General features: G+C 42.1%; 1 protein-coding gene across 1 annotated transcript; it reads right to left on the bottom strand.

Moving 5' to 3' along the window:
• Window positions 1-1,899: 1,899 nt before the first annotated feature.
• On the bottom strand, window positions 1,900-7,340 carry CD24 (CD24 molecule). Its single transcript, XM_083433621.1, has 2 exons — window positions 7,193-7,340; window positions 1,900-3,434 (listed from the first exon to the last, which is right to left on the bottom strand). Exons 1-2 carry the CDS (start codon window positions 7,259-7,261, stop codon window positions 3,267-3,269), a joined length of 237 nt encoding a protein of 78 aa, XP_083289747.1. The 5' UTR covers window positions 7,262-7,340; the 3' UTR covers window positions 1,900-3,266.
• Window positions 7,341-25,685: the final 18,345 nt, after the last annotated feature.

Genomic DNA, 25,685 nt, shown 5'->3' with positions numbered 1-25,685 from the left:
GACTAGGGAAATACATTAATGTTGACTGTTCCCACCCACCCCATAGACTATACCCTCAATCTTCCTGTCACGATTATTATGGTACTATTTCAGCAGCTTATGGCACATTCAGTGTATTTATAGTTATTTTTAAGCTACACAAACCTAAAAACTGAAGTGGGGAAAAACAACAGAATTCTATTCACTTCACCTTTCTTTTGTCCAAGGAAGGATCACTAAAATGTTGTCTAGAGTTTCCAAATATGAGTTGATAGTGACCTTAAATTGTATTATCTGTTTGCACTGCTGTAGTAAATAAACCTTGACTGCCACTGAAAAGAAGCAGGATCTTTAAAGACAAGGCCTTCAATTTACAGTATATTATTAACTCCATAAAGTCCAGAATATAGTGGGTGCTGCTGTGTTCTCCAGTGCTCTGATTAAACATAGATGTGGGTATTAAAAGTTGGCCCTGCCACTTCTCCTCTAGTTTAATAAAGACATATTGTTCTCTCTGGCATGCTTTGCTGCTTCCTCAATGATTTCATTGTCCTGTGACTAAATTATACTAGCAGTCTTTCTTAGGTTACCTGATTATTATTATTAGTTTCCCAAATCAGTGATCAGGTTAGATAGAACCCATTGAGTTTTAATATGGCTAGAAAGACCAAGATGACAAGCAGTACTCTGCTATGCTCCAGATCCCTGAAGCAGTCTCTTTTCCAACTCTTCATGTTTACACTGCATTGATTTTCAGACACTGGACAGGTAACTAAGAAAATTTGATTGACCTATGTCCAGTATAACTTAGGAATGCCATATTTTTTAGTAAAAGCTACAAGAATTTTTGAGTTTGGGATCTTTTTTTTTGGCACTTTCAGCACAATTAACTGTTGCTGGTTTTCCAGGACATTTGCCCAATTTCCGAAATATATAAGGGGAAGGGGCTTCACATGCAGATATTTGAGTAAGTGCTTATTCTTCCATGTACTTAGACGACTCCAGAGATGCTCTGGGCACCAGGTGTGGTGACTGTCACATGGAGTCAAGCAGCCTCTAAAAGAAACCCAGCATTTGCTACATTGTCAAGGCACTGGGGTCTTGACCATTTACATCTAATCACCCTAACTTAAATCAGGATTTATTTTTTAAAAAGCACCCTTCCTCTGGAGGAGCAAGCTATAAAGTATCACCAGCATGTATACCATGCAATTCATGCAACTGCTTGAATCTAAAATGTATGCATTAAGTGTGCTTCTCCAGAACCATGTCCCTGAGATGAGAAGGCTGCATGCAAGAGTGCAGAAATACCGCAAGTCATGTCTGAAGAAGTGTGCGTGCACACAAAAGCTTATACCCAGAACAAACTTAGTTGGTCTCCAAGGCGCTACTGGACTATTTATTTATTTAGTGCAAGTCATGTGTCATACAACCAAGTTTTCTTTATGATTGTGTAGGGGAGCTACCTACATAGACAACCTGACAGTATTCCTGTGCCATTGACAATCCTTGAGAGGGGCAAGGGGAATTCCGGGAGGTGGATTCAGGAATCTAAGCAGCCATTGTGCAGTTTCTAGCCATTTATGTAAGTGGTCAGAGGTACAGAAGCCCCTAACAGAAAAATGCTAGCATTAGCAGTTAGCAATCTATCAGCCGGCCAATGAGTCATCTTCCATTTGCCTGGCTTTTAATTGATCAGCTGCAACATTACATACTGTAGGGCCTTCATGAGTATACCTTTCAAAACATCCTAAAGAAAATGGGCAGCTTCTCCCATGTGCGATGTCACCAACATACAAGAGGGCCAGAAAGAGCTATCAACATTTTCTGCTGGAATGCAAAAAGCCTTCCTTCTTCTGCATCTGTTTGCTCTAACTTAGTTATGGTAAAGTGCTAAAGAAATGATAGAATACACAAATCTTAGATCAGGGGTTTTTTTATTTACAATTTGCCCAATTAAATTTAAAGCATAATCACATAGTCACAAAATCAAAACAGGGTACTTGATACAAAAAAGGAAGAAGTGCACATATACCCTACCATAGTATTTTATGGAGTTTACCACATGATTATTCAATAATGCAAACTGTTAGATTTTGGGTAAACTGTCCAAGTCAAAGGATGGGTTCTCTTTAAAAGCTATGATTCCACAGGAACAGGACAAGACTCTACATGGACATAGTACTGTCAACAAGCCTCTCCATATTTCTGAAAATCCAAGCACTTAGTTCAACCTGCATCTTAGTGCCAGCTTTAGTTCAAATTATTTGTTATCTAGTACACTTACTTGTCTGTGCAAGTGTTATTTGGTTTCAATCATTGAGACATTTTCTAAAATTCTTGATGATTGAAGACTTCATCCCTTCCCACTTTTGTTTGAAAAAGCTACTCTCCATTCTTCTGCCCCATTACATTTCAAGCATAAAATAGAGTAAAATATAAATTGCACCAAATCAAAACGGACATCTGGAAATGACTCTAGAGGCTTTATTTTAGAAGGCAACTACTATGATAATGAAAAATTAATAGTATTTCAAGTTTAGCAGTGGAGATTTGATCCCTTGTTCAGTTTTATTCAAGCGGTTTTTGCCACTGCTTTGCCAAATAACTTGTTTTGCTGGCACATATGGTTCACTTATAGCTTTAGTAAAATGGGAAAAAACCTGAAATACCACAGTAAAAGTAATTTTCCAATATATTTTTAAAACTACACAGGCTTAGTTAGAACAGCCACACATTAACTGAGGCTTAAAATAAGATCTGCCCAACTGAAGCTGGAAATTCCAAAGCAAAATGTTGGATGGAACTCTGTGTCTGCTGGATACATCCTTACATACGAAACTGAGTGAACCGAACCAGTGCCATTTGTATTTTCTAGTGGTTTTCGAAGCTTCATTTTCATTCAAATTAAAGAGTCCTTATTTTGCATATCTTCATGATCTCTCTCCTATGTGTTTCATGGTAGTCATTATCCACGGCCAGTCAAGTTGTACTTCTTTGTCTTGTATTTCCAATTCCAGCTGTTGAAGACTGGAGCCCAACCCACTGCCTTCCAAATCTTGAATGGTCATAGGATTGATTTTCAGGGGAAATGGCTTTGGATCATCAGGTGCTCTTATAAGACTCTCAGTCCAATTGGTACCAGTAACTGAACTGTAGCATAAACTGCACTGACTTGATGCAGGTATTCTGTGGTTCTTTTTCATGCTGGGATAGGAAGGTCTAGCCATCTCAGATGGTTCAGGGCACTGGGTAGGGAATGGTGGAAGTTTCCCAGCCAGGGTTTCTTAACAAACGTATAGAAGAGAGATTGTGAGAATGAAGAGGCCTGTAGTTGATTGAAGAGAGCTTCCATGTCCTTTGGCGGTGGTATTGTTCAGTGTGCTAAGTGGTGCGGACGTTGGACTTGAATTATTGTTTGCAGCCGATGGAGTTGTTCCATTACCGCCAGTCGTCTAAATATGAAGAAAGAAAAGACTGTAAAGCCACAATTAATACCTTTTCCAACTTGCATTTTGCCTTCAAGGGCATATCCGCATGTATTTTCATCTGTCAGTGCAGGAAAGCTACTACCTTTAAATGGGTGCGATGAGAAGAGCAACCACGCCTGTCCAAGAAGATCCATCTCTAATATAATTGTTTGCCTGCTCAGAAGCAAGTCCTGATGTTAGCTTCCTTGGACATTTTGTGCAAATGGTAATACAGATTTATTTATTTTAATGAATAAATTAGAGCCTAAAGCGGACTAACAAGGTACCATGCAACTGGAAGCAAGGCTGACTGAATGAGGAGTCAGCTTTTAAGACTAGGGACAATACTAAGCAATTTTAAGGGCTTGAAAATCACTTTACTTTCTGTGGCACACACAGGTTTCTTTTGTTTTGGTCACTGTTTGTCACACAGCTTTAAAAAAAAGGATCTAGCAAAATCATAAAGACTAGTTTTGCCAATAGTTCAAGTGAGATGAATACACACACGACTACTATCCTATCTCTGAACAGCCATCTTCTTTCTGTCTCTAGCTTTCAAGTCACAAAGAGACAGAAGGAACACACAGAAATAAATGTCTTTCTAGTCAAGTTCCAAGTCTTTCTTGTAGTATTTTGCACTGCCTAGCTGGTAATTTTGTGTGAAGGGTTTCAGTGTGGCACTATTTATACTGGAGAGCTATTCCAGAATCAAAGTGTCAGTCTCCAGCAGTTACAAGAGGAGTGTTTTGTATGTCTGAAAGCTGGGAAGATGTATTGAATAGCTTTGGATTGCAAGATACAGGAAAATTGAGGTTTTCCACTATAATAAGCAGTAACAGATTGCTGTTGTAGGCATTACCATTTGAAATGTGCCTCTTAAACCACACTTACTAATACAAGTTCAAGTCAATGTAACTCTGCCAATCTGTTTTGGATATCAGTTACTTTCAAGCAAGCTCCACCAGTGAAGCTCACATCCAAGCAAGCATGTAGATCACAGAGTTTCAAAAGAGATAGCAAGGTGGACTTGCTGTACGGCTGCAATGGAGTCTGTGTAACACAAACTAGCATGGATGCTTTAGCAGAGATTCCTGCATTGCAGGGGGCTGGACCAGATGACCCTTTGGGATCCCTTCCAACTCTACAATTCTATTGGGGGGGGGGAACCAAGGCTGCAGTCCTACAGTCAGGCTGTTTCGTCTTTAAAATTCAATGTGCTTTAAGCAGCTTGCAGCAGAGATCTGTAGCAATGTTAACTTATATGTTGCTTACTGTATAGAATTTTATCATTAGAATGCAACAAGAACGCATGGCATCTGTTAGCATTTGACTTTCATCCCCAGAGGGTCTATGCTGGCAGACAGTCTATGTGGGATAAGTGGAGAGTACTGTACTTATGAAGGTGTGCAGCAAAATGCTGGTCTCCTATCAAACATTGCTTTCAGGAGTTATTTTATGGGAGAAACCTCAAAGAGTTCAGATGCTCAGTATTTGGATGCTGCTGCTGCTGGTTCCTAGTGTTTTCCTAACAGAGCAGCACACCTACCTGCAAATTTTGTTTGCTTTCTAAAAGCAGCTTCAAAAAGCAGATCTAGTCTCACAACGGATCTTTTAAAGCTTCTCAAATACAGTTCCAAAAGTTGTTTCTTGGATGGCAGTCAAGCCTTGCCTACTATCTTTGCTGCCTTATACCAGCTAACTCATCTCTCCTGGCCAAAGTTGCTTCAAGCTCTGTCCTATCCCTTCAATTTTTTGTTTGTTTGGGGCAAATGACGGAGCTAGGGAAAAGGATGACTCATCCTTCTTTCTGTAGCTGGCTGCATGAAGTACTAACTCACTGCAGCTTTTGTCATTTTATAGCCAGCAGCCAACTGTTTCACCTCCAGCAAAACTCTGGAGCAGAATGTGGAACGAAACTAACACTGAAAGCCAACAGACATTCCAAATTCCTTAAGTGGTAAAACTGTGTGCCGCTATCCTTTATTACAGAAACAGCCTGCCCTGAAACACAGACTCAGTACACACCATATATTTGAAGCACAATCCCTACCCACCAATTCTGGGACTGTAGTTTGTCTTTCACAAAGCTACAATTCTCAGCACCTTTAATAACTACAGTTCCCAGCACTGGCGGGAGAGGGGGTGTGGGGGAAGAGCTGTGCCTTAAATGTATAGTGTGTACACAGCTTTCTTTTATTCTAGCTGTGGCATATTTGACATCTTCTTTTTTAAAAAAAGTCTCCATTTACATCCCTAGGCTCCATTATATCTTAGGTATTTGATTACAAAAAAAAAAACAGAAGAAAGGTGCCTTTATGGTTCCAAAGCAGTGGCTAGAGGCAGATTACTAAATTGCAAATAGGGATACTAATGGGTCTGCAACCTAACACGCTTACTAAGGGTAGGTTGAACTGAACATAGTAACACTTACTTATGAGTAGACGTGCCTAGGATTACACTGAGAGTATTTTAAACAGCCACTTGTCTGTACCTAACTGAAGAAAAGCAGACAGAAGCTAGGTAAATGAAGAGGAGAGAAATCAATACTGGGTGTCTGGAGGAATTTTCCCAGGGAGGGGAAGAGTAAAACACTGAAAAGGTCAGCAGGCTAGCATCTCGCACACGAAACAATAAGAGTCATATTTGTACAGTCTGCCTAATATCCCAGATTCTAAAAACTTACATAAAACAAGAAATCTGGGAATTATGGTTGCCTCCTCCTGTGGAAACCGATCATGCAAAAGACCCATTTTCTTAACTTGCCACAATTTAAAGATCTTTCTATATCCATCCTTGGATAATCTAAATGAGGTTCATATTCCAACAAGATGTCCCACCTTCCCCCATTGTCTACACAGTGCAGATTCTACATTAAACAGCTCAACAATGTAGCACTGAGGATTTACATTGAAAGCTACCCAAGGGAGGGTGTTTTGAACCCTCACTGATATGGGTGGCACCCATTTGTATTTTGCTTGAGGTGTGGCAGAATATTGCAAGCCTAGTGCCCCAAGCCTCCTAACAGGATCTCATATCCAGAAGAATAGGAGGTAGTAATAAACAATAATAATAATACTTTTATTATTTGTACTCCGCCAATCTGACTTGGTTGCCCCAGCCACTCTAGGTGGCAGAGATAAGAGAGAAAAGTGCCATTTAACACGGATTTCAAAAGAAAACGAGTCAAGTCAATCCACCCTAGTTGGCAAAAGAACAGGTGGTAGGCAATGGCAGAGTTAACATTGTTGGCATCCGTCTGTCTCGAGAGACAACAAGCCTCCCCAAAAAATCGAGATCTGGAAAGGACAGGGAGAAAAGCGCGAATATTTAGGGCTCGACCGCAGCGCCCTGAAATATCGCACAACTTTTGTGGGAAGCCAAAACTGTAGAATCCGCCCTGGCTTGGGGATGCCACAATTATGCGCGCATTATAGGAGAAGGCAGTGGATTGCTCTAAACTCGGACGGGACCGGGTCCGGGATCCCCAAGGCGACTTTGTCCGGGGGCGAGCTAGTCTTCGGGATGAGACTTCATCCATCCCTTTCACACGTGCACAGCCAAAAGGAATTAATGGAAAACGCAAAGCGTGGGGGGAGGGGTCGGGTCGAGAACCCAACAGTAACCTAGAATAGGGATTGGGGCGCGGAGGAAAAACAGAAGGAAAAACAGGATCCCTCGACCCTTTAGATTAGAGTATGGGGTCATGAGGACGATGCCACGCCAAGATCGCTGCCGACGCTCACCTGAGTGGGTAAAAGCAGCGCCAGGAGCAAAAGCCCCAAGCCGAGCCGCGTAGCAAGTGCCGTGCCCATGTCTAATCGCGCTGCGAGCCCCCGACTCCCTCCGAAGCTGCTCCTGAGATGCAACGTGGAGGCGCCTGCGGAGGGTTTTTATGCGGGCGCCGAGCTCCAGTCGGGGCGGGGCGAAGCCCCTGTAGACCTCCTCCTCCTCCTTCCCACCCGTCGCGTTGCCTCCTGCCCCACCTCTTGGGGGCTTTTTAAAACCCGGATCGGCTTCGTTCCCGCCCTCTGCCTTGTTGTGAGCCCTTCCACTGATCCCCGCAACTCCGTTTGGCAATTCAAGGGTCTGTCCCCCCCCCCCCCCCAACGCGGTACAATAGGAAGCAGACGCCTTTCGAAGGCTCGCTTATTTCAAAACAAAAGGTGCCGGGGCTCAGCACGGCTTGGAATTCACGCCACCGGACCTGTAAACTTTAACCCCTATTTTAGATACACAACGTAGGGGAAAATTCGGTGGTAAAAAACAAACTCTGGATATGCTCAGAGGTCTCCCTCATTTTACGGTGACATCACCTGGTGCACTAGTAAAACTACACAATGAGTGATCAGAACTTCATTCGAGTGATGGCTTTAGAAGCTGAGCCCTTCTCCTTAACCAGAAATAACACTGATAAAGGAAGAGTGTGTTGGTCATAACTCACTACTAAGTTAACTCAATAAACTAATGCATATCTGGATTTAGGGGGGGGGGAGGCTTTTGAAGTCCGTCAACACGGCTTCTTATGATCCTAAAGCCCCTGCACCTGTTGTTTTAGAAATGCATGACTGAACTGTGTAAATACTCCCTTCTAGGAATTGACAGAGTGGCCCACTGTAGGTGATGCTCTTTCCTTAATACTTTTGATGCATCCAAGAACTGACCTCTAGTCCTGCAAATAAGCTCATAGAGATGACAGTTGTTAAAACTGTTGTTGAAAACTGTCGGTGATATTGGTGCCTAAGTGGATTTTTTATATACTCACCACTGTTATGGCACCTGCTAAAATACCCACATAAAGGAGGTCTGTATTTCACTGGGTGTCCCCTGGCCCCAGATCAACAGTAGTAGGTGGCAACACATTACGATGATAATTCCCTTCCATTAGATAATTAGTAAGAGACTTATCATCTCTTTACGGGACTGTATTGTTAATGTTTAATTAATTGCAATAAGTATTCTCTGTGTTTTTACACTTCCTGTATCTGTCTTGAGACAATGCTCAAAAGCCGCAGGTGCCATCCTGTGTCAGAGGAAAGTCCCACAGAGATTCAGGGAATTTTCTTCCTAGAGTGTTCAGGTCAAATAGAGGATGAGTTCCTGTACCTTTAACACTGGAGTATGGAAGAGGAAGCTTATGCAGGTGTGGTCAGTGTGTGGAAGAGGGAATTTTAGTAAGTGCGTAACATATAGGATGTACTGCTCCTTGGTAAGTACAGTATGTTCAGTACCACAACCTTAATACAGCATGAGAGGAACTTTTGTTGTCAACAACCCACCTCAGATTTAACATACAATTTCCGCCTCTTTCTTTCTCAACACACAAATATTATTTTTTCAGGCTTCATACTAATACTTTAAATCAACTATTCCCTAGTAGGTGCATCACCATTACAATCTTGGCCATTTTTTGGAAATCGTGTCAAAATCATCATGTAGTTTGTTCGTTAAAACTCTGGGAAAATAATTGCAACTCAATGGGAAACAGCCCCAAATCTTGCACTGGACACTTGGTACTGCTCACTCTGGAATATAACTATATTGAAAATCATGCATAGTTTGAGACTTTGACAAGGACTAGAACCTCCGGATATGTTTTATACGATTTGGCATTCCTTTATGACATATACAGTAGAACCATTATTTTCAAGACAACCCTTGTCACAAGCCTGGCAAATCTGGAACTATACTTGATGATCTGTTAAAGTTGATAGTCTTTACTTGGATTTTGTTATGTTAACTCATGTGCAACTACTCATTCTACGTGCCTATTTTATAGTTTTGTTTTTCACCTTTTAATGTTGGCCTGTTGTTATAATGGTTATCTCTGTTTTATATACATTATAAAATTAAATAATAACAACAAACAAATTTATTTTGGTGTAAGCTTCAACAGACTACAGTACTCCATGAAAGCTTATAATACTTTTCGTCGCCTTTAAGGTGCCGCAAGACCTTTCATTGTTTTTCTTGCAGAGGCTAATATGGCTACTCTTCTGGGACTGATTTTAACTCTTTCATTAACTGAAATGTAAAAAACAAAAAAAAAGGTATTGCTGGCTTGTAAGTTTATAAATATTTTTCTAGTTTAAAAATCATTCAAAGAAATTATATAATTTCCAGTTTAAATGATATGGCAATAGTGAGTGACTTTGGAAGCTAATACACAGACCCTTAACAGCGAGGTAGCAAGAGCTGTTTGATCTGCAAAGGCATTTTTCGGCTAAGCCAATTGCCAGGGAGGAAATCTTGAAGGGATTTTTCCAGGATTGTCTTGTGCCTAATTGCTCCTTGCTGCCAGTTCCTTATGAAAGGAGACTCATCTAGTAAATGGAGGATAAGGTAAGAATGCTTTTGGATTTTTATTTATTTATTGGAATGTGTAATCATTTAAAGGTGATGCCCATTTTGAGGGGAGCAGTGAACATGACAACAATATAGGTACTTTCTCTAGTTAATTTCACTTGTTAGTTTCAAGTAGATGCATTTTACCTATGTTCCATAAGTCTGTGGGAGTTAATTATAGAGAAAAAGTGAAAAAGTTCCTTTGACTCAACTGGAGCTATGCGTGTGTGTTTGGGCTGAAGAAAATAGTGGCTTCTACTGAAAACCAGTTAACGGTTAGCCTAGAGGATCTCATCCCATTTCCAAAACGTAAATAAGTAAAGCCCACACTGCCTAGCCATTCTCCTGAATTCAGGCTTGCTTTTCAATTACCAGTGGGGAGCCAGAGCCAGGAACATTTCTAAATAGATAGATAGATATAGATGATAGCACTAGCACTTATTATGTAAGTGCTACTTGAGGAACATTATTTATGTATTTATTATTCCATTCCTATTCCTTTTCATCCAAGGAGTTCAAGGTGATTCTCCCACTGCCCATTTCATCCTCACAGCAACCCTGTATCTTGGATTAGGCTGAGAGCCACAGACTGGTTCAAGGTCACCCATGTTCTTGGCTGAGTTGGGGTTTGAACCCTGATCTCTCAGGTCTGAGTCCAATGCTGTAACTGCTTTGGCACACTGAACATTGATTAAGCCATCATCAGCTATGCTTTTTCAAACTCTACGCTTGAGTACTACAACACTTTTTACATGGGAATGCCTCTGAAGAGTATTCAGAAACACTGAGAACTTCAAGATGTGTTCTGGCTACCCTTTAGTTTTGGAACCCAAGTCAAAGTGCTGGCTTTTAAAAAGCTATGAAAATTTTAGCCAGAGTAGTTCACAGGCTGAATTTCCATCTCAAGGTTAGTCAGGTGTGCTAGTGTACCCTGCCTGATCACTCTGGTTTTGCTCTGCTCTGGGTACAAGAGGGGAAACAAGCCAGGAAGCTGCAGTTAAGCTGCTCTTCCCCTACATCCAAACTCAGGGATCATGGTTTGTGGCTCCCCAACACGCCTGGTTTGCTAGCCAACCTCAAATCACAGCTTGCTGTCAGCTTACTCATTATGGCTTTTTAGGGAGCAACAAATTACAACCCCTGGGAAGCCAGAGCTAATTAGTAGTAGTAGGAATAATCATTACATTTATTAATCATTTTTTCTTGCTGAGCAAGAAAAGCAGCTTACCTCCCCCCCCCAAAAAAAAACCTACAAACATATACTAAAATCAAGGAAAAGAATCTGTTTCCTCTTTCATTTCTCCTACTTGCAACAGGGACGAGTGAAGCCAGAGCAGGCAGGCTTTTTGTACTAACATGCTGCTCATACACAATAAACAATAGGCTAGAAATTTTTACAAATTCTCATGGTCACAGGGAGCTGTATCCCAGGAGTGGGGATTTTTTTCCAGCCCTATGACCACAGGCCAGTGGTGGGTGAGGCCAGAGACAGCGCCAGTCCAAAACATTTTGGCAACAAAAAACCTGTGTCCCCTTCCCCATCGGGGAAGAAAGCATGAATGAAGATCTGCATCAAGAACAAGGAGGGAATAAATATCTGCATTGGGATCTGCTGCCCTTGTGGATCTTACCATCCGAGGCAGTCACCTCACTTTGGCCAGAGGCAAAGTGGGAAGAGCAGTGGATGTAAAATGTACCTTTGTACAAAAGGCTAGTTTCTACACATTCACACACACCTCTCTACCCATTTTCCAGGCAAGAATGAGGCATTGTCAAGAGTTCAAGGATTACATTCCAGCCAGGCAACAACACTCAAGGAAGGTGTGAAGCAGAGCAAGTGAGAGGGTGTGGGCTGTTGGGTATAAGCAACTTTGCATGCTTCCAGTCAGTAGAAGGCAGAGTTGAGACTAACAGACAGAGAAAATACACTTTGTTGTTTCCCACCAAACACCTAGGTTCCACTCCTTTCTCCTGTTCCTTTCCTCTTTCCCTTCCCCTAGCAGGAGGCAGTCATGCTTCAGGGTTCAATGTATTGCCATTATCTACCACAGCAGACTTTTTGAATTAGCACAAACAACAATCCATTTGTTCCCAACAGAGGAAGAAGGATTGGGGAAATGTGAATATGCTTCCAAATGTTTCTGTCATATCCTTTTCCTTCAGTGCAGCTGATCAGGCACTGAGAAAGGGGAAGAAGTTTCCCTCTTAAAGGAAATAACTTTATATACTACAATTTCCTGTGCTACAGTGTTCAGAATGCAATGGGGAATTTTTATTGCCATAAACACAGATCAACTGTCTGATAAGTGTTTCTCTGGCAAAAGAAAAGCAAAGAAGACCCAAAATCATTTGATAAGTGATCATCCTATGTATGCCCACTTGGAAGTAAGGAGATCTGGATTGGGTCCATGTGGCCTTCCTCCCCTGCACTGCACGCCTGATCCAAAAACTCTCCACCCCCCACCCCCTTTGCAGCTCCTTATACAAAAAGAAAATTGCATTGGCAGTTCCAAACACAGGATTTCAGTATAGCATACAGTTTGGTCCTAAGTCGCACTGAGTTCACCAGATGTTAACCAAGAACGTAGCATTTTATCCATGTAATCTGATCCTATGTATGTTTACAGAGACGTTGATCCCATTCACTTCAATGGAACTTACTCCCCTACATCATATTGCAGCTTCAGAGTCAAATGTTGTGTAATGGCTAAAATAGGATCCCCCACCTTAACCACTGGCCCACCTGTCAGCCTTGGCTGTTAATCTGGTGGTGTTTTCACACACAATGCTACTATACTACAAAGCCTCCCTGGCACCATTTGTGCTCGTGTCTGAATATTGTGTATGTGGGATAGAAAGTGGATGAGAGAAGTCATTAAAATGTTTTTACAATCTTGCCAATGTGGGTTTGACATTCTGAACTGCAGAAGTGGGAAATTCAAAGAATGCTTTCAAGGGCACAGGAAACATAATACAGTTCTGACTGTAAACTTATATCAAAGTTTATATTTATATAAAACTTATATTAAAGTTTTTCATGGAAATACTGATTATCATAATAGACAATATGGACATAATAATAACAACCTTCCTTGCTGTGTTGGTGGGGAGGACAAATGAGATAAAGCATAGTAAAACACTGATATAAGGATTTAAAGCTCAATGTCATTTAAAAAAGGATATGCCCTGTTTGTTGTTGTTGTTTAGTCATTCAGTCGTGTCCGACTCTTCGTGACCCCATGGACCAGAGCACGCCAGGCACTCCTGTCTTCCACTGCCACCCGCAGTTTGGTCAGATTCATGTTTGTAGCTTCGAGAACACTTTCTAACCATCTCGTCCTCTGTTGTCCCCTTCTCCTTGTGCCCTCCATCTTTCCCAACATCAGGGTCTTTTCCAGTGAGTCTTCTCTTCTCATGAGGTGGCCAAAGTATTGGAGCCTCGGCTTCAGGATCTGTCCTTCCAGTGAGCATTTCCTTCAGAATGGATAGGTTTGATCTTCTTGCAGTCCATGGGACTCTCAAGAGTCTCCTCCAGCACCATAATTCAAAAGCATCAATTCTTCGGCAATCAGCCTCCTTTATGGTCCAGCTCTCACTTTCATACATCACTACTGGGAAAACTATGGTTTTAACTATACGGACCTTTGTTGGCAAGGTGATGTCTCTGCTTTTTAAGATGCTGTCTAGGTTTGTCATTGCTTTTCTCCCAAGAAGCAGGCGTCTTTTAATTTGTGGATAGATGGCTTTGAAACCCTGCACAACTGTATTGGAATATTGAGCCCTAGCTCCTGTGATAAACTCTCATGCTCCAGGGGGTTGCTGCACACTGAACCACAGCGGATGAAAAGAACAATTCCAACAACCACCTGCTTTCTATTCTAGACTCCCCCCCCCCCACTCCTGGTAATATGAAGCAAAGTAGTTCACTCAACCTTCAAGAGATTCCTCAAAAGAAACAGGAGAGAGAAAGTGGTGGACAAGGCAGATGGGGCTCCATTTGTAAAATAAGAAGTGTTGAGGTGGGATTTTGGCTCTGATCTATGGTACCCCCCCCCTTCCAATTGTGACCATGTGGAGGATGGGTATGGTTCAGTTTTGAGGGCAGGAAGATGCTTTTCACATGCTTCTCAGTTATAGGGATTTAAAAATGTATTGTTGCATTGAATATTTGCCCTGAAAACTAGTTTTGGAGCTAGGTCCTGGCAGGGTCCTCTCAAGACTATTTTCTGCCTGAAGCAAAGGGCAAAATGGCAGCCACAACCCCCAATTCAGTGTACAAAGGCTGAGTGACGGTTGACTTACTTCAATACAGGCAATAGGATAGAGTCCTCTGCTGCACTTGAAGGTAGTTATGGGGGTACAGGATGTGCCACATGACATATACTTTCTGTTCTCCAACAAAAGGTTCTGGTCAGGGGGCTCAGGAAAAACAGCTGGGGCAGAGGTGGTTTTAGGGTAGTGTGAGTGGTTCGGCCACAGGGGGCACCACAACAATGTTGTAGCTCAAGAGGTGGAGGGGGCACCAAATTTTATCATTGCACAGGGTGCTGCTGAAATCTGAGTCCAAAGAATGCGTCTGGCTGGGGGTGCTGCCTCCACTGCCTGCTGCCTCCCAAGCATTTGCCAGCTGGGGCAGTTGCCTCACTCTGCAGGTCAGTCTTTGCTTAAATTAATCCTGGAAGAAGAAGCAAGCAATGGAGAAACTGAGCTGATAATAATGGACCTTATAATTTAGACTGTCAGACTAGTTATAAGGTCTCTGTGCTCTTAAGAAGAGCCATCTCTCATTCAGTGTTTCGTGCTTTAACAACTGAGCAGTGTTGATTGATGTCACCCACAGGCAGTTTGAAATTCCCTAACGTTTTACAGTGACCACTCAGAGTGCTCAAATATTTCTCTTTTTGCTACTTCAGCCTGTTCCCAGGGGTAGAACCAGCTTGTAAGATCCAGCATCCTGAGAATGAAATACATGAAAGGAAGGGAATTGTCCTCTTCTATTCTCTCCCCCCTCCTTTTCAGGATGTCTCTCTCAACAATACCTTGTGTATTTTTCCGGCACATACATTATGTTTAAAGTGTTTTTGTTTGCTCCACTCCCATTGCCACCCTGCCTTTTACTGCTTCCATTAGTTCCTAGCCAGTGTATGATATCACTCCTCCTCACTCTCTGGGGTTTTTCTTCCCATTAAAGGTGACGACAACTGTGGGTGGCCTCAGAAGAGCAAGTGTGACACATGATGCTGATTCTACTTGTTTTCCCACAGCTGCTGGAGGATATTGTAAGATGAGAAGGACAGGTTCAGTGAAGAAAACAGGGAAGTCATTTGCTCACTTATTCATGTCCCTGTGAGCTTATCCATGCAATCTCCACACTACCCTAGTCTATTATCCACGGAATCTTGCTGCAGTTGACAGTATCATTCAAATTCAAAAGCAGATAATCTGACAAAGCTTTTTATAACATCCAATATATTATTAGCATTTTTACAAAGTGTGTGAAGGGAATGTTGTGTCATATATGGAGTTGTACTGTTGTGAAGTATTCTGTTTGCAGTATTCAGCAGCCTTCAAGAGCTCACAAACAGGGCATCAGGGTAAAGGACACTCTTCCTATATATACAAAACTGTAAGGCTGTTGTCATGCTGCAGTTCATGTGGCCACCAACAGGGCATCACACCAACTGCAGCATAACAGAATGGCAGGCAGGCAGGCAAGCAAGCAAGCAGTGCAGATGGCAGGCAGCCCAGGCAAGCTGTTTAACAAAAGGGGAAGGCATTCACAGAGCGGTTTGGCAAAGTGTTCTGTGAAGTGCCCTCCCTCCCTGCACCATTAAAGATGGAGGGGCTTCAGAAAATTGGACTCTGAAATGCCTCCCCCTCCTTTAAAAGGGGGTTGGGGTGAGTTGTGGGGGGAGATGATGTGAGGTTTGGGCAAGCTATGAGGAGCTGAAAAGGGGGTGGGTGAGATGTAAAGAGAGGTGGGTTGGACAGGTGGGGAAGGAGGGTTGGAGGAAAGGCGGAGTTGGCAAGCAGAGTGAGCAGGGCAGCAATCCTTAGACTTATGTGCTTTATTTAAAAAAACCAAAAACCTCTAGTCTTTCATCTACTTTCTAAACCTGCTATCAATCAGAGGCACTAGCAACAGGAGCAACTGAAATAAGCAGCAAACTACTAGCTGTGAGTGGCTGACATTATACCTACAATTCTTCCCACCACAATTTGACAAACAAACAAACAAACAAACAAACAAACAAACAAACTGCAAGAGGAGTTATTTGCTTGAGAAAAGAACCATGCAGTTGCTGAGAGCCCCTCCAGACTAGAATTTTATTGTGATGCCACCACATTATTGCTGTCCAGAAGGGCTATAGCAAACAGAAATAAATGAAAACATTTGTGCTACAAAAAGTTCTAGAATTTTAGCAGCAGGAAGTTATAGGATATGCACTGATTGGAAATGAAACAGTGTGACCACCTCAAAACGTTTCCAGGCAGGATTGCATGTGACTATCCCCATAGCATCAAGAGTGCTCATCATCATGGATATGCAATAAAAAGGATGTCTGGAGAGGCTCTATGTTAACATCTGCAGTACTCTGAGGGTAGGTGTTTGGCTGCCCTTCAACACCTGAGTAATGGTTGAAGATTGTTTTCCCCCCAATAATACTGTAATCTGGAAAGGCCATCTTGACATGGCTTCAGGCTAATTGTGGAGATGTGCTTTCTGATTAGAGAGTTTCAGTGTATCTAAGAATGCTATTTTCCTTTTGTGTGTCTTGCTTTCTCTTGTGGGTTTCTGCAAAGCATGATTTTTGTAATGAAAGCAATGTATGCAAATACTTCCCTGCAAGTGAGATTTGTAAGGCTGGATATTGGCTCTGAAGTAACCAGTCTTCAAGCACATTCTTGGTTAGTGTAAAATTTTTGCTGCACTTACATACTGCAAAACAGCTGTGACTTGGCTGATGTTGAGCATGCACTTTGCATCTCAAATTTTGTGGGTAGATACACCATGCCAAAGGTGTATTTTTCCTAAAAATGGAGGGACATTTTTAGCCATCCGACTCCATATGCCATATTTAGATTTTGGTGTCAGTAACCACCATGATGTAATTATAATGTGTTGCTACTATTTTGCTTAGCACTCTAAATAGCAAAACATTCCTCTGTACTCTGAAAATGTACACTGGTGTTGCCAAATTTCCCCTTAGCTAGTCTTCTGATGTTCTTTTTCTGTGTTCAGGGTGCACTGCGATAAAAAAGGGGGGATTTAAAGCTTGTGATTGCTACATATGCAAGCTGAAATGTATGCACAACACAGTCCTATGCAAATTTACTTTGAACTAAATCCAACTGGGTTGAATGGGTCTTATTCCCTAATATAAATGCTTATCAGGACTTGCAACATGCTATTCTTCTCATCCTATGAGTTTTAATTCTAATGGGATTTCAGTAGCAAGGCAAAGCATACTTACCAGATCCATTAACATCAGCTTCTGAGGGAAAACTAACATCTGAAAAATTAAAAAAAATAAAAATTAAGATTACTGCTAGTCTGTATTGCACCTAGTATGTTTTAGGAGTGGCTCTGATCTCAAAGCATTTGTTACATGTAACTGAAACCAGCTATTGGAACTAAGGGCTACCACATTGCTGAAATAGCTCACTAAATAGAATACTCTAAAATCTCAGTTTATATTCAGGTCAATATAACCACAAATTAAAATAATTCAGTATAATTAGAAATCAATATAGCTGAATCCAAGATTCCTCTCATTGCCAGTGTCCACATCTCAAGCTCAAGGGCTGAACGCAACCATTTAGGTCTCTCTACCTGGCCCTTGGACTGACTCTTTCTGAGCTGCACATCATTCCTAGCAACACACCCCTCACCAGCCCTGATTTAAAGTGCTTCAGCCTGGCTGATAATTCCTCTTGCTTGCCTGGAGGGGGGGGGGGAATTGCTTCATACACTTTTGCCTCTGGCTTCACCCACAAGTGGCTGCTGAAAGGTTTCCCAGAAGGAAATGAAGCCTTTTAGCTCAGAACAGTTCGCCAGCTCAGTCTGACATTAACTGTGTCACCGCAGCATAGTTTGTACACATACTAGTGCAGCTGCTCAAGTTCTTCCTGTCTTTGTCCCCAAGTGGCCATGTACCTAGCCCATTCTTTCTGGCAGGTCAGTACATTGGGCCAGGGAGAACTTGTCCCTGTGCTCAAGGGAGGCAGCTACAGTCAAGAACAATCCCTCACTTGGAAGGCCTTGTGCAGGCATTTTGCAGCAGCTGAAAACAAGAAAGAATTAGCATGGTTCACACGGTTTTCCCAACTAACACTATGGGAAGGCTATTTGACATTAGTGCCCACACCTTGGCAAAAAAGATCAGAGGCAAAAGAGTTTTGCAACAGGGCCAGGGAACTTTTGGCCTCCCAGATGCTGTTGGATTACAGCTCCCATCATCCCTCAACACTGCCCATGCTAGTTAGGCCTGATAGAGTTGGGAGTCCAAAAACATCTGGAAGGTCACAGGTTCCCCAGCACTGTTTTAGAAGTCCCAGCTTCTTCTCAAGCAGAATTAGGACTGAAATTTGCTGACAATTGATTCTTGAAGAAGAGTGGGTGCGTTATTGACCTGTCTAGTGCTATTTTTCTATTTAAAAAAGAGGTGACAAAACTCCCCATGAATGCCTCTCTTGTTCTCTTATAATGGAAATGGTGCACATCTGAGAGGTGCTGGGACTGAGTTCTGGTGAGTTCTAGCTGGAAAAAAAGCCCTGGACCTGTCCCACTTTCATTGTGCAAGTTCATGTAATTTATCATTCTAACAGGGTCTGACTCTTTGTGGTGAGGTGTTGCCATCTGGTGGCCAAAATAGGTGCCTGACATTTTATTTATCAAAAGTGAGGCACATATGCAAAAAAGAGAGAGAAAAGAACAAACCTTGTTGTCTGATCGGTTATAATTAAACAAAAAGGGGTAGAACACACACAGAGTTTCAAGTCAAATCTTTTTTAAATTTCTGCACCAAATAATTTCTTACAGAGTTCTCATCTTAATGAGACTGTTTAAATGTGGCTCCTAGCCACAAAATGGAGGAGCAGGCAAGGTACAGAAGTGAGATTTGTGACTTTGTGGGGAGGATGAGCCTTGTAACTTGAAGATTGGGGCCCTCAGCAACTTGATCACTGGTGGGTCTCCTGTTATCTCAGTGGGCTTACTTAGAGTGTATTCAAGGCCTAATGGAGAGAGCCCATTGTCTGAGGCTGGATGGTTAAGATCCTTTGTGTGTTGTGCGACTGATGACTGTGTATGGCTGAGTACAGTCTAAGATGAAACAGCAGCTTTGTACTAAGACTATTATGTTGTACTTACTGTAGGTTTGAAGGAATAAAAGCTTTTCCTTTGGGATCTTTGCCTGTTGTTGAAATTTATGGATACTGTACTAGGGGGTGGGGAACTTTGAGTTGCTCTCCCTCCAAGAGAGGGCTGGGGAGGGGAAGGCAGGACTCAACCTTGCATGCTGAGAAGCACCAATTTCCCCTTAGCTCACTATACAGATTTCCACCAAACTCCACACTGAAGATTTTGACCTCCAGTTAATACATTTAATCTTTGTTTAACTTTCCAAAACTTTTTATTTTAATAACTTTTTATTTTAATATTTTTTACCAGTATTTTCAATAGCTTTCCCAAAAAGAAAAGACAGCCACATAGAACTGTCGTTTTGAAAAACATTTTGTTGTCAGGGGAAGCTTTCATATGCTTCAGCATGAAGTTTTTCCAAAACAGATTTTACAAAGCCAGATGGACATTTTGAAGCTTTTTTTTTAAAAAAAACCCCAACACCAAGGAGCATATATTTTTTCCTCTATAAAAATACTTTTCTTGAAACATTGGAAATGCGTGCTGCTATCTCCCCACTTTGTGTGTTACAGCTGAATCTCTCTCCATCCCACCCCCCATAATGCCATTTTTTTGGCTTTTCAATAGCACTACAATAGATTAAGAATCTACAATAAACTTGTTCCTCTTGCCTTTAAAATAAGATTGTTCCTCTTGCCTTTAAAAACATATTTTTAAAAAGTTCAAAAATGTCTTACCAGTTTGCTAGTATTTTTATTTATAAAAATACTATTTTTATTTTATTTATTTATAAAACCACTCATATGCTACTAAGCAACACTAAATCAGTAAAAGAAGACGACAAAAAACCAATGGCAGCATCCAGAAATGCAAGAGACTGACATTAAGGGCCTGAGCAAATGCATTTTTAAAAGGCACCCAATAGTTTGTGCCTGCCTAATTTCTGAGAGGTTGTTGCACAGGCAGGTGCCACCACAGAGAAAGCCCTTTTCTGTACCGAGTAAGATGCTTACTCGGGTGGCGCTGTAGGTTAAACCACAGAGCCTAGGACTTGCTGATCAGAAGGTCGGCGGTTCGAATCCCCATGACGGGGGGAGCTCCTGTTGCTCAGTCCCTGCTCCTGCCAACCTAGCAGTTCGAAAGCACGTCAAAGTGCAAGTAGATAAATAGGGACCGTTCCAGCGGGAAGGTTCGCCAGAAGCAGCTTAGTCATGCTGGCCACATGACCCGGAAGCCGTACACCGTACGCCGGCTCCCTCGGCCAATAAAGCGAGATGAGTGCCACAACCCCAGAGTTGGCCATGACTGGACCTAATGGTCAGGGGTCCCTTTACCTTACCTTAAGATGCTTTTGCAAGCTATAATAGGTTAACACAGTGGTTCTTAAGTTTTTATTCTCTGGGCCACACTTTCAGAATAAAAATTTGACACACTGATTTTTTAAAAAAATAAAAAATAAGAAATACATTGGAAAACGAAAAGAAACAACTCCTAGCAAACAACTCCTTGATTTGTAACACAGAACACAATTACTTTATAATATGATAATGAAACATGCAGGAAGTATAAAACAATGCAGCTACAGAAGAACAGAATTATAAATGAGCTTCTTACATGTGTACCTTAAGCAGCACCATTTTTTCTAGAAAAAGAGGTGCCGAAACTCACCATGAACGCCTCCCTTGTTCTCTTATAATAAGACGATGGCGTCCACCTGAGAGGTGATGAGTTCTGGTCAGTTCTGGCTGAAAAAAGCCCTGACTTTATATATACAAACTCAAGGAGAGGTATGAGCTTGCTTTTGCTGGGTAATCTCATTTATATTAAGTCTCATTTGAGGCAAACAAACTCTCATCAACACAAATGAAATGTTTAAATGTTTCTTTGATTGTCCTTGAATCTTCCCGCCACACTTCCTGTCATGACTAAAGTCTTTGAGGGCAGAAACTGGAAAGTGCTGGAAGATTCTAGAAGCGTCACTTCTGAGGCAAATATTGTTTTGACGATCTCAAGGTCACGCTGAGCCAGGAAAGATAAATTCCTGCGATCAGGAAGCTACTCTCTCTCTCTCTTTTGTTTGTATCTCGTGTGTCTGTTTTTTTTTTTTTTTTTGTAACAAGCCTTTGCCTTTTAGTAAAAGTTTTTCCTTTTGACTCCGTGTGGTCTTTTTTATTTACTGCAAGACCCTGTCCGACACTTCCTTGCCATCCTCTCCTGCCCCACCAGTGTGGACACCGTTTGAGAACCATTGCGAGAACGGGGTGTTGGATTAGATAGGCCTTTGGCCTGACTCAGATGGTCTGAGTCAAACTATGACTTCGCTTTTCAGGAGAGAACCCTTCTCCAAAGTCCAGACCCTCCAAGTGTCCCTATTTTCCAGGGACATCCCCGATTTAGAGAAGCCGCCCTGGTTTCTGATTTGATCCCGGAATGTCCCACTTTTCCTCAGGATGTCCTTATTTTCATTGGAGAAATGTTGGAGGGTATGGAATTATCTGACACCTGAGCCCTCTGAAGGCAATCCTGTATACAGTGTATAGGAAAGGTTTTTTTAAATGTTTAATGTTTTTATGTTATTATATATGTTGGAGGCTGCCCAGAGTGGCTGGGGCAACCCAGTAAGATGTGTGGATATAAATAGTAAAATTATCATTATGGAACGGGACTTCCCTATTTTATACAGAGAAATATTGGAGGATATGCTTCTCCACCCCAGTGCTGCATTTCAAACGAAGACCCACCCCACTCCCATTCTCCCTCGAACCCCACTAATCATTCCTTTCACAGGCTCTCAACTGTTGTGGTCTGCAAGAGTAATTCAGCTGGTACTAGAAAGGTTGCAGAACAGCTGAGGATATCTGTACTTGGCCCTGGGCTGGATTTATTTCTAATGACAGAGACTGAAGCCATTTTAACCAGGGCTGAATTATTCATCAGGCAAATGTATGAACTTCCTGGTCTGGGGTACCTGATTTTCATAATATAGCACTGTATTATGTCTACTAATTTCCCCTAAAAACATATTTACCAGATAAAGAGGTCATTCTCTGGAGCCTGGCCAAAGGCCAATAGCTTTTATAACACATCTCTGGCTTGATAAGGGGTGTGTGTGTTATTTTTACTACTATATGTTTACTCAAAAATAAAAACGAATGTGTTCTTACAATGTTAGAATCTAAGTGGTTCACTGTGATCTCCAGCAAGGTTTGAAAGCTGCTGATCTATTTGATGGATGCCTCTGTGAACGCACTGAATGAATTCTGCACTATGCTGAATAAATATGACTTTTAAACTATTATAAAATATACTTTCACTTGAAATTAACACACATTTGCAAGCCAGAGACTATGCATGCTTGCTTAGGAATAACCCTCCTTGTGATCAGTCAGCCTAATTCCCTGGAGATTATGTATTGCACTGCAATCCAAATAATATTTCTTGAGCACACAAATGGGGGGAAACCTACATCCCCCCACTGAAAACTAACCAAATTAGTCTAGCATATATCTACAGAATTAGGCACTATTAATTAGGTAAAAAAACATCCTCTTTCAAGTAGCAAAGCAATTAATCAGAAACAAAACACACGAGAATACAAAAGTAAGCAAATAATTCAAACTAATTAACATTTGCTGGTGGAATGCATAACTGTCATGGTTAATAAGGATATTAAAAATAACTAGCACTTAATTTGATTGCTATTTCCTTTTTCACTGCATTTGCCACCTGCTTAATGTGAGCTAGATAAGCCCCCAGGGCAACAATCAAAGGCAAGGCATACCAGAAAGATTTTCTGCAGCACTTCTGAAATAGTTTAGCATTCCCCCCCACACATAGAATACTTAATGTATATGATTTTTTCCCCTAAAAGCAATGGGGGAGGGAAACTGTATTCAAATGAAGGAATATGAGTAAGGAAAATCAATGTGTTCATCATTTTTCAAGAAAATGGACAGAGCAATCATATTCTAATTTCACCAGGTTAGCTGTGAGACATACTACTGGTGGAATGTCCATTGTATCCAGTACTCTCTCAGCCCAGGGTGGAAGAGGAAAAATGCACACTCATTGGAAAATCTGAAAATGATGGGAAAATAGTAGGTATGCACACCTCCCACACCAGTGTCCCTGGAAACACCATCAGCCCAACCCTCCTTAGATATGCATAATCTGGTTTTAAAGCTATCCAAGGCCATAACTATCATATCATTTGGAGAAAAAGAAAAATCTCTCTTCACACCCCATTTAATTTTACAGTATTTAAATCTCCATTAAGCAACGGCAGTGGGGCACCAGGTCCTTCTGGCTCCATATTTACAGAACTCCCTCCCCATAGAGACTACCTCTTGGTTTTAGGCAGGACCTGAAATTTTGAAGCATGTTCCTCTTTGTCTGTATATGTATGCGTGTCTGGTTTTATTTATTTCAAAGGATCCAAGAATGGTGTGGAATGCACAGATTGGTGCCCACAGGCAAGTAGAGAAATAATTAAACAAAAATTCATTCTGAAAGCTATTTGACTATAACAACGAATGTTAAAAATCTACTAAATCTCTACTGCCAGATAATGAAATCGGCAATAAAAATCATTTATGAGTCACAGTGGGGAAATTATTGCTCCTAATTTAATTTAAATGTGAACAGTTTTAATAAACAGGGCATTCAATTTATGCAAGCTTATTTTTGTCATTACGTTGTGGTTCAGGATGAAGCCAGGTGATGATAGCTGTGCACCCAATTTCACAATGTCCTGCTCACGTTTTTTTTTAAATACTTGGAAGCTGACATTAGCCTATATAACTGTAAAAAATTTTTTATTAAAAAGTTTTAAAAGTGGTAGAATTTTTCTTCAGCTTTTTTTGCAGATGGGATAGTGAGATGAGGAGCAATGTTGACAATATCACTCTCCAAGTTCCTCTCCAGTGCTTCAGAGTCCACACTACTCTTTGGTTTACAGAAGAGCTACACATCATGAAGCAGACTGGGAGATGGCTGGAGTACAGGTGGCAGAAAATACACTCCAAAGCCAACCAAATGCTTGTTATGTCATATACCGTAATTCTGCCTACCAAGCAGCAGTGAAGGCAAAACAAAACAAAACAAACCACAACTCTTTTACCACCCCCACTTCATCCTCAAAGAGCTGTCCAGCAGAGTTGCTTTAGGTTATACCAGAAGTAGAGGATGGATCGCCCTTGAACACTGGGCAGCATGCTGTGAACAATTTGCAGGGTACTTTGAGGATAACATAACTCAGCTCTGTAGTGTCTTAGATGCCACTATTGCTGCAAATCCAGTTAAGGAGTCCATTGCAGTGCCTTCCCACACTGTGTAGGATCGATTTCTAGGGATGTGGTCTGATTATGTGGGCAGGAATCTTGCAGTGATGGGATCCGCTTCTCCCTCTCTTGACCCCTGCCCTCCTGTCTGCTGAAAACTGAGTGAGGGGGAAGGAGAGCGGACTGTGTGGGACTAGGGTGGGGGGGCAACTTTACTCAATGGAGTGTGATCTGCTGCCCTTAAAACAGGTGGTATTGAAACTACTCCTAAAGAAACCCAACCTGTCTTTTTGCTCACTGTCCTGAATTCCTCCATGTACAGTATCTACTATCCAGTAGATTAGGAAATAACTGAGTGGGTAAGAAGAGGGGGCACACACTCACCTACAGAAACATTATACACATACAGGCTCCATCTGCACTGTACATTTAAACAGCAGCATAGCTCAGCCTCGCTGCCTCCTTGCCCCCAGCTGTAGGGTGGCTGACGGAGAGGTGGCAGGCAGATGCAAGCCCCACACTGCTGTTTCGGGGCAGTGCAGAGCTTGCAGGCGCCCGAGCCACTATGTGGAGAGACGTGTGGTTCAGCCGCGCTGCAGGACCTGCAGTAAGTGCCCCCCGCCCCCCCAGCTACGCCTCTGTATTTAAAGCAGTAATTTGTACTAATTTAAAACAGTCATGGCTTCCCCCAAAGAATCCTAGGAAGTGTAGTTTCTTAGGGGTGCAGGAAGCTGTCAGGAGACCCCCATCCCTCACCACAGAGCTACAGGTTTCAGAGTGACTTACCAATCAATCCCTCTTGCATAAGAACTATAGCTCTGTGAGGGGGGATTTGCTGTCACCTCTACTCTGGGCAGGGACACGGGTGGCACTGTGGGTTAAACCACAGAGCCTAGGACTTGCTGATCACAAGGTTGGCGGTTCGAATCCCCACAATGGGGTGAGCTCCTGTTGCTCGGTCCCAGCTCCTGCCAACCTAGCAGTTCGAAAGCACGTCAAAGTGCAAGTAGATAAATAGGTACCGCTCCGGCGGGAAGGTAAACGGCGTTTCTGTGCACTGCTCTGGTTCGCCAGAAGCGGCTTCGTCATGCTGGCCACATGACCCGGAAGCTGTATGCCGGCTCCCTTGGCCAATAAAGTGAGATGAGCGCTGCAACCCCAGAGTCGGTCACGACTGGACCTAATGGTCAGGGGTCCCTTTACCTTTACCTACACTGGGCATCAACTGCAGTTCCCAGGATCCTTGGGTGG

This window comes from Podarcis tiliguerta (assembly GCF_965153285.1).
Source record: "Podarcis tiliguerta genome assembly, chromosome: 3".
In the NCBI taxonomy this organism is placed as follows: Eukaryota; Metazoa; Chordata; class Lepidosauria; order Squamata; family Lacertidae; genus Podarcis; species Podarcis tiliguerta.
The sequence above is the reverse complement of the archived record's forward strand: the minus strand, read 5'-3'. Positions and strand labels throughout refer to the sequence as shown.

Coding starts and splice junctions, on each gene's coding strand:
- CD24 (XM_083433621.1), bottom strand. CDS start 7,261: ATGGGCACGGCACTTGCTACGCGGCTCGGCTTGGGGCTTTTGCTCCTG. Junction 3,435..7,192: donor CGCTGCTTTTACCCACTCAG/GTGAGCGTCGGC, acceptor CTTCATATTTAG/ACGACTGGCGGTAATGGAAC.